General features: G+C 40.4%; 1 protein-coding gene across 1 annotated transcript in view; it reads right to left on the bottom strand.

Annotated features, from left to right (window-relative positions):
• Nucleotides 1-292: 292 nt before the first annotated feature.
• Nucleotides 293-8,742, bottom strand: part of TPH2 (tryptophan hydroxylase 2) — a 110,496-nt gene continuing 102,046 nt past the window's right edge. Inside the window, exons 10-11 of the mRNA XM_036930817.2 lie at nucleotides 4,910-5,043; nucleotides 293-4,781 (exon numbers count right to left, since the gene is read on the bottom strand). Coding sequence (XP_036786712.1) covers nucleotides 4,607-4,781; nucleotides 4,910-5,043 — 309 coding nt within the window. The 3' untranslated portion in view covers nucleotides 293-4,606. The remainder of the gene's footprint in view (nucleotides 4,782-4,909; nucleotides 5,044-8,742) is intronic.

The raw sequence follows: 8,742 nt of genomic DNA, 5'->3' as shown, positions 1-8,742 counted from the left end.
AGAGTGGAAATAGAGTTAACTAAATCACATTTATATGGCCTATTCCTATAGGAGTACCCAGAGGGGACAGTGAGCACAACTATTCAGTTTGCCTAGAGGTAAGGGAGCTTTTTATCCTGAATTACCCTAAATGTCAGCACCACCAGTATCCACCAATAATGCCCCATTCTCTGCCTCATTTTTGTTTATGCAGTTAATAACTGTGAGTCACAAGAAAAAAAAAATTGCACTTGCTTTCCAGTCTGGTTTTTTTTTAATCCTTAAAAACTGGCATGGGAAACAGCATAGGGAATGTAGTCAATAATATTACAACATTCCTGTCTAATGACAGATGGTAACTACACTTATTGTGGTAAGCATTTAGTCATGTATACAATTGTCAAATCACTATGCTGTACACCAGAAAGCAACAGAATATTGTATATCAACTATATTTCAATTAGAAAAAAAAGCTGGTCAAGGAAAGTTTAACATGGTGCTTTGTCAAAGGAAGCTGAAGTATTTGCAAAAGACGTAGGGTATCATTAGGCATCTGTTTCTCCAAGCAAATTATAATCAGCCCAGGCACCAGCTATTCCAGTTTGCCCCAGTATTTCACCTGACAACTTTTCCACCCACTCAACTTTATAACTTACTCAGTTACAACTATTTTTAGTAATGTCCACCTTGATCCAGCAACATACTGACTTTGCATCCCCAGTATTGTAATGGCCTCTTAACTAGTTTTCCCCCACCTTTCTACCCCTCCACAACTCATTCCCACACAGCAGCCTGAGTAGCCTCTTAAAAATGTCAATCAGATCTTGTCACTGTCTTGCTTACAGCCCTTCACTGACTTTCCCCTGCATTCAGAGTACACCTGCCTCACACTAGGACCTGTATTTCTTCATTCTTGCCTCCCTTGCTGCCCTCTTTTCTTTCCTCTCCAGCCCACTAGCAATCTGTCTCATCCTTGAACACATCCATTTCTGCCTTGGAGTCTTTGATCTTGGAGTCCCCTCCTCCAGAAACACTCTCTCTGCAACTCCCCATGTCTGGCTTCTCATCCCATGGTTCTCCATCAAACACTATCTGCTCAGAAAGGTTTTCCCTCGCCACTTTACTACCTCCACCTGCCCCCATTGTTCTTTATCACATCACCCAGATTATTTCTTCATAAAATTTAGTATAATCTTGTTTATTGCTGGTATCTCTCCACTAGAATGTAAATTCGAAGTGGGCATACACTTCTGCTGCTTTATTCACCACTAACTCCTCAGCGCCTGATACGGTCCCTGATATGGTCAAAGCCACGGAATGAATGTTCGGAGACACCAAGTCACATTAAAAAGAATCACCATTTCATGATCTAGAGCCAGTTTATTGTGAACACATGCAAATCTAATATTAGAAAAAGCAGTATCTCACTATTAATTCCCTTGCCTCCTCCCAGCACACAATAGTCTGCAAAAGAATCACTTCCCAAAATAAGAGAATGTCTTTGGAAATCGAAGAAGAAGAAAAAAACTGACATACTGGAAAACTCTGGGCTGCTTTCTTTTTCATTATAAGTAAGACAAGGTTCATGAGAGTAAGCATCAGCGCTTGATTCTTTAGAAGTTGAAAATTAGATCAAATGAATTGGAGGACAACTACATCTTGTGTTAATGTTTTCCTCCTCGAATGAAGAAAATGAGATGATGTGAGCCATGACTCCATTTGAAAATGAAACTTTGTATTTCTATTTGCTTCCACGTTAAAGCACACTGTTTTTCATTTTAGACTTTTCATGTTGGTAAATGTTGCAATACTTTACATTCATTAGGCTCAGGCCCATTTACTATGTGCAAGCGAGACAAGTACAGATATATCATCCCCATAAAGCATCATTTCTAAATTACACAGTAAATAAATGAGACTAAGCCAGAAACTCAAGTTTCGCAACCTTTACCACTAATGTGGAAAAAAAAAAATTGCAAACCACCTTGGGTCAGATTTCCCTACTCTTAAAAGATGTACCTATGAACAATCTATTATGCTCTTATGATGCTGAGTAAAGGATCATCCACCAATATACTGGATGCCTGACCCTAACTCATAACAGTCAAAAAAGGTTCAAGAAGAAAACTGGACTAAAAAGTTCTGGCTTTTCTGCAAAGTATGTTGTGTATGAAACCTGGTCTTGCTAGGAATCTTGAGTTGATTTCTGATTAGCTGATTACAGAAGTCAGCAGCAAAGCCAAAATAAAGTAGTGATTCATAGTGAGATGACAGTGAGCAAGTATCTTTAAATTTATAATTGCCCTTGGATCCATTTAATTTCACTTGAAGTCATGAAGCGTAATTGAGACAAATGGTTACACTAAGCAGGTATCAGATATGACAAGAAGCTGGCTATGATTATTTTTGTTGTACTATTTCCATTGGGGACTTTTTCTACCAACACTTTTCCTATGATAGCTATTAAATTTTATGGGATTTTTTCCCACCATTAGTTGTAATGGCATTTGCATGTAAAATGCTCAGAACAAATGAAAACCATGATTCCATTGTTTCACACAGCGAAACCCATGGTTACTGCTATTCTGAATGGAGAACAAATCTAAAAAGAATCAAGTAATTCCTCCTCCTCGTATAATACCCCTATAAGCTCTGTGGGAAAGCCTATTTACTTTGCAACTCTTCTATTTTTGAAACAACATAGATTTTGAACATGCAGGAGAATTGAAGATGCCACCATAAGCCAATCAGGAGATAGCTCAAATGTTATTTTTGTCCAGGGAATTTGTTTAGAATTTAATATAATTATTCCTTCAGTGCATTCAACTAAGAAGCTCCCCTATCTCAGGAACAGAAAAGAAACGCTTGATGGCTACTTGAGGGGTTTTTTTTAATGGTGTCTAAAGCAACATCAAATTATGGAAACAACACAGAAGGCAGACATGAAGAGTTTCTTAGCCAATTTTCTCCTTTGAGAAAATTCAGCAACTAGTTCTAGAAATTTCTGGACTTACTGTTCTGAGTTATAATTGTAGCTTAGTATGTAGAAGTAAATAATTACTCAGGCTCATCTAGATCTAGCAAATGTTAGAAAACTATGTGTTTATGCATCTATAAAACTATTGAAATATACAACTCCTTTAAGTTTAGTTCAGTTTGCTCATCATTTTTCTACCACCAGTTTTTCAAGGCACTGTCTCTTTCACCTAAAATTGCACTTAAACTGCATTATTCTCACATCCTATCTGCCAAAACCCTTTTCAAAAACTCAGTTGTTCTGAGAATCCTTCAGAAATGGGAGATCTTAAAGAGTTAAGATGGCCAATATTCAAACCTCTGCTTTTTCATTTTAATTTTACCTCTCTGCATATTTTAACTCTTTCTCACATTCTCGTGAATATACTTAGTCCACAGATTTCTGATGCACAATGGGCCGTGTTTAAGAATATATGAATTCATTTGCAGTTATACATATTAAAAGATCATTCTTGGCAAAAGATGTCTAAAGATTTGTGGTGTAACTGTTTTTTGCCCAAATTTATCCCAACTTCAGGCACAGGAGCAGACTCCCAGAGATCTGGCTTGGTTTTGAGCTGTGACAGGCAATAGCTGTAATTTTGGCAATCTTTGATCATAAACCAAGTCCCATTTAGTGATAATGCACTGGTTTTCCTTCTCTAACTACTCATAAATACATGCATAGGCCAAGTTGGATTTCTTAGCAATCCAAAAGCAAGATGCAACAGGCCATAAATGTTGGTGTAAAACTAACTATGTTGCTACTTTGGGCAAATCATGTAACCTCTCTGAGATTCAGCTGTCACATTTTTTAAATCAACGCACTATGATATTATTGTTCTCTCAGAGAAATGGGTTACACACCAGAGCAGGATAATTCACCTTACTCCAGCATAAAATTCATAGTCCCAGGATTTATTCCCTCTGTTTAGCCTTTCCTAATGGCCTCTCTGGAAGTTCGTCCAAAATATTTGGGAAGCATGCCACAACTCAATTGTTAGAAGATCAATGCAACCTATATATTCCATCTATAAAAAGTTCTTTTTTCTTATCTTGTATAAATACTCAACCCACAAACCATCCCAACTAGCGTGTTCACTAGTTTCAGTTGAAACGGAATACTGAGTCTTTTGTTAATGTGATAGCAAGTTTCACAAAATTCTGGGTTTATCTCAAATAATGCTGGGAAAACACTGATACTACAGAAAATAGAAAGTTCCACTGCTATTTTCATTTTATCTAATGAACATAGAAGGAAAGGCTCAGTGAGAAAGAAAAGGTCATACATACGCTAGAATCATAAGACAGCCATTTGTTACAAATTTTAAATAGCAGCAGTTAGGTTAAGGACACAAAGCAGGGAAGTCAAATCTATTTAACACATTAAACATGTAACAGCCTTTCATACAATGAGGGTTATCTGTCACTGGGTTCTTTATGGTGTTCTCACACATTAACACAGTAGGTTACAAGTAGGTCTAGAGATATACAGAATTGCATGCTGACTAGTCAAGCCATGACACAGAAAGTTACTGGTGTTATATGATGTTGGCTGAATTGCCACTAAGCCCCAAAAAGATTGTGCTGGCAATGACACTGGTCCCACAGGTCAAATCCCCAGATAGCGGTTCATTTTGTTCAGGGCGTCACACACCGTGTTCAAATCGCTGCGGAGGTCCTGCACCACATTTTCAATAGTTCTCGTGTCTTTCAGAATGTCAATGCTCTGTGTATAGGGATTGAAGTACACGGAGAAGGGACGGGTAATTGACTTAGCAAAGTCCCTGCAAAATAAACAGGAATAGAAGGATACACGATCAACCCTCATTAGCAAAAGAGGTAGAGAGAAGGAAGGAATAGAGCCAGAAAAATAAGAAGCTATTTTCTCCAGGTGGAAGAAAAACAAGTTTACCTCATCTTTTCTTTGGCTTCTTCAAAACTTTCTGAAACAAAGTAGGCTTCCTGGAAGGTCGTGATAAGGCATTCCTGTAAGCAAGTTGTCTTTGGGTCAAAGGCTTTCACACACGCCTTGTCGGAAAGAGCATGCTGCAAACAAAACATGCCCCAAAACCTGTTAACTCCACAATGAGACTTCCAAAGTGCCACAATGTCACATTTCTATGACATAACACGGTTGTTTTGCAGAACGGCTCAGTCACAGGTCCACCATGACACTGGAAGCTCTCCCTTATGCACGGCAAACTGAGAGTTAGGGGTTTTGTTTTTGTTTGTTTATGTCTGTTGGGTGCGGAGAGGAAAAATGAGACTGTGGTATTATGTTATTATCAGCCAAATTCATACTGAAGGACAGTTCAGAGCTATATTCCAATAGGAATGGAAATTAAATCTGTGCCATGAATAGAAACAGGGAAGGCATAAATGTGGTCCTAATTTATTGCTTTAAGCAATGTACTGAAATTTCACTTAAATGGCAGAAGTAATAATTACCTGCGTGGAGAGGTAATTGGGATTCTGACTGAACTATTTGTGGCCTCGTTGCGAGACATTTTGGGGCCAGGTACTGTGTGTCAGCAGAGCAATGGAGATGGCCTGCATGTTTGAGGATACTTGCAAAGCATTCATTTACCTTCCACTAAGTATAGCAGAGGAATATACAGCAGCAGATACATAATGCCAGGTGGGAAAGCAAGAGCTAATATTAATAGTTAGTTATGCCCCAAGCAGGCATTAGGAACACAGGAAAGCCAGTTAATTACTCTGAGCCATCATTAACTCATTTCAACTCACTACACGACTGAGCTAAGAGCAGCATGGAACAGAGAAATGATTGTATTCTTGAGATAAATTCAGCGATGCTCAAAGTTAGTGGTCATCTCCTGCCATGTGCCACTGCCTACCCATAGACCCTGGACAACGTTTCTCAAACCTAATATGCATAAGAATCACTGAGGAGCTTGTGAGAAATGTAGATACCCAGGCCTCAATCTTTGTTAGTAGTTCTAAAGAAGGATGAATTCCAAGAATCTGTATTTTAAAGGCATCCCAGGTAATTCAGATGTTAGTAGCTGTGAACTTTATTTTGAGAAATGCTCCTATAGATTCTGTCTCCTTCCTATTTTAAAGGGTTAGTTAGGAAAGAAGCAGAGACAGAAAAAGCAGTAGCACAAACTACCTTGAACTGAGAGTTAGAAAACTCAGCCTCTAGTCCAACTGTCACTACTGTCAAACTGGGTAACCTTGGCGAATTATTTCACCTCTCTGCCTCTACCTCCATGACTGCAAATGAGAGGTTTGGCTCAGTGATTTCTGAAGACTCTCTGTTCCAGCCCCTGAATTCCTCCGAGAGCACTTTTCTGCCTCTCAGTCTAAGAGGTAGGTTGGTATGGTTTCATGGGGAAATGCTGGAAACCTTTTCCTGTTCAATATCCTTGGTGCATTCCCCCAACAATTTCAAAATGCATGGAATGATTTTCAGCCTTCCATGAAGAAGGCTGTGGTTCCCTATGTTTGAAAATTCTATTGCAACCTGAAGGACTAACGTGCAAGGGCACACGGCCCCATCCTGTGTGTGATGTACTGTCCCGCAAACTTCCTTTGTCCAGATCAATGCATATAGGAATGAAGGACTGCAGAAGGCCTCTTGAATGCACTCATTTTTTTGGCCCACAGAACAACTTCATTAAAAGCAGAAGTCACTACCCCTGCAAACACATTTGTACTAGATCAGCACAGTGCAGCGAACATCAGGGATTGAGATGCACATGGCTACTAATTCTGTCCACATTTTATAACCAACTTCAGTTTCAAGAAACAAAATGTCCTTTTCTAAGAGCTGCTGCTCCTCTGCACAGAATAGGCCTCCTATTGGCTTGTGGTGGCTTTCAGAATTAGAAGTTACTTTCTTTGCAGCTGTGTATTCAGGGTGCATTTCACTTCAGTATATTGTTCTAACTGTCCATTCACCCATCAGCACACATGCAAGGAAGGGCAGTGGCTGACTCAGCAGCCTTGATCTTTCTGTTCTCTCAACCCTGCATTCAGGGATGTGGGCAGGTGGTAGCAAAAGAAGCTACCAGAACATTTAAGCCTGGTCCCTTCAGAGGGACATCCCTGCTGAGCTGAAGGGTTTTCATTGGGTCAAGGACAAGCACAAGAAGGGGGTGAAACTCATTTGCATGGGTCCAAAATGCTCTGATAGGACATAAGCAACCTTAGCAGTTGCTATGTGCAGAGGAGGCCTCCAGAATGTGTGTGTGCAATAACAGAGACTGAAATCAGTGTAATTCAGAGTTTATCATGCAGTGACTCCACTGGACCCTCAGATGAGCATATTAAGACATTTTTAGTAGTAAAGGGGCTGAGGGTAAACCAAGAATAGCCTAGAGAGCAAGGAGCTCTGCCCCAGCCCTCAAGAAAAGTCAGTGGATTCACACCATATCATTCGAGACAAAGACCATTAGGCAATAATCACACCTGCCTCATATAATAATCAAAGGAAAAACTGGAAGTTGATGGTTCTAAACTCTTGACAATGCAGTCTGCCCTCAGGAGCCTGATGGTAACCGATGTGCTGGTAACCGGCCAGGAACCTCTCCATCTGTAACAGGACCAGTGTGGCTCCTTGGCTCTCAGGACTGTAGAGGTGATAATGGTCCCCAAGAATCAGCCTGGAGAATGACCAGAGCCTGGAGCTGGGGAAGCAGCCAGTGAGTGAGGCCAATAAATGAGGTGATGCTCACACTTGACATGGTCTCATTTATCTGACAGGGAGCTCTCCTGGGTGACCACTGCCAGGAGCGTCCATGTGGCCTATGTGGCTCCCTGATTCTAAAGTGACTCAAGGGCTAAGAAGGAGCAGCTCTGTCTCCGCGGAGTGAAGTCCGGTGGAGTGACGGCTGCCGAGTTTGCTTCTCGACTCCTGTCCGTGTCTCTCTAAGCCACCTTGGTTTGGGGGAGCACCTCTCATGCCCTGTCTTCTACTTCCAGACTTTCTGTGAACTTGGAGCCAAACTGTTTGACGTCCCCAGGGAACTCCATTGTGAATCCTTCCCAAAGTGTTAACAGTATGATATGTTGAATTAATCCAACTTCTTTCAGAGAGAGGCTTTATATACCTGGCTGGCAATCTTTTACTCTCAAGCCCTTTTAAAAGTGCAGGAATGCTTGAGAATCACCTGCTCTTCTCTAAAGGCTTTCTAAAAGGACTATTTTGGATTTACCCATAGTATTAAAGACAAGGGCGCAGGACAGGGAGCCAGGACACCTGGGTTCTAAATATAGTTGTCCAAGAGGCATGAGTGAAAATTCCCTAGGTTGGGTCAAAGTTTCCTCTTTGATAAAATGAAACAATTGATCTACACGAATTCTAAAGCTCTTCTTGCAATAGTTTTAACAGGGCTTATAAATACACGGCACTCAATTCACAGCCCCAGTCCACCTCAGCCAACATAAACCGGCCCTAGCTGCCTCCCAACTGGCCTAGGCATGGCCTCCCCACCCTTCCCAACAGAGATGGCCATTACTGATTAATTAGTTTTAGCGCATAAATTAAGACTTACTGGCCATTCCAGCCTTTTAAATAAAAAATCTCTTTCAAGCATCAAAAATTTCCCAGAACTCAATTGTTACCTAAAGTTCCTACATAACTTTGGGCAAATTATTCCATCTCTGTAAGTCTATTTCAATATTCATCTAGAAAGTGGAAATATTAATTATACCTATCAGTAGATGAATGGATAAGAAGATATGGTACATATACACAATGGAATATTACTCAGCCATAAG

The sequence above is a fragment of the Manis pentadactyla genome, chromosome 10, assembly GCF_030020395.1.
Source record: "Manis pentadactyla isolate mManPen7 chromosome 10, mManPen7.hap1, whole genome shotgun sequence".
Lineage (NCBI taxonomy): Eukaryota > Metazoa > Chordata > Mammalia > Pholidota > Manidae > Manis > Manis pentadactyla.
The sequence above is the reverse complement of the archived record's forward strand: the minus strand, read 5'-3'. Positions and strand labels throughout refer to the sequence as shown.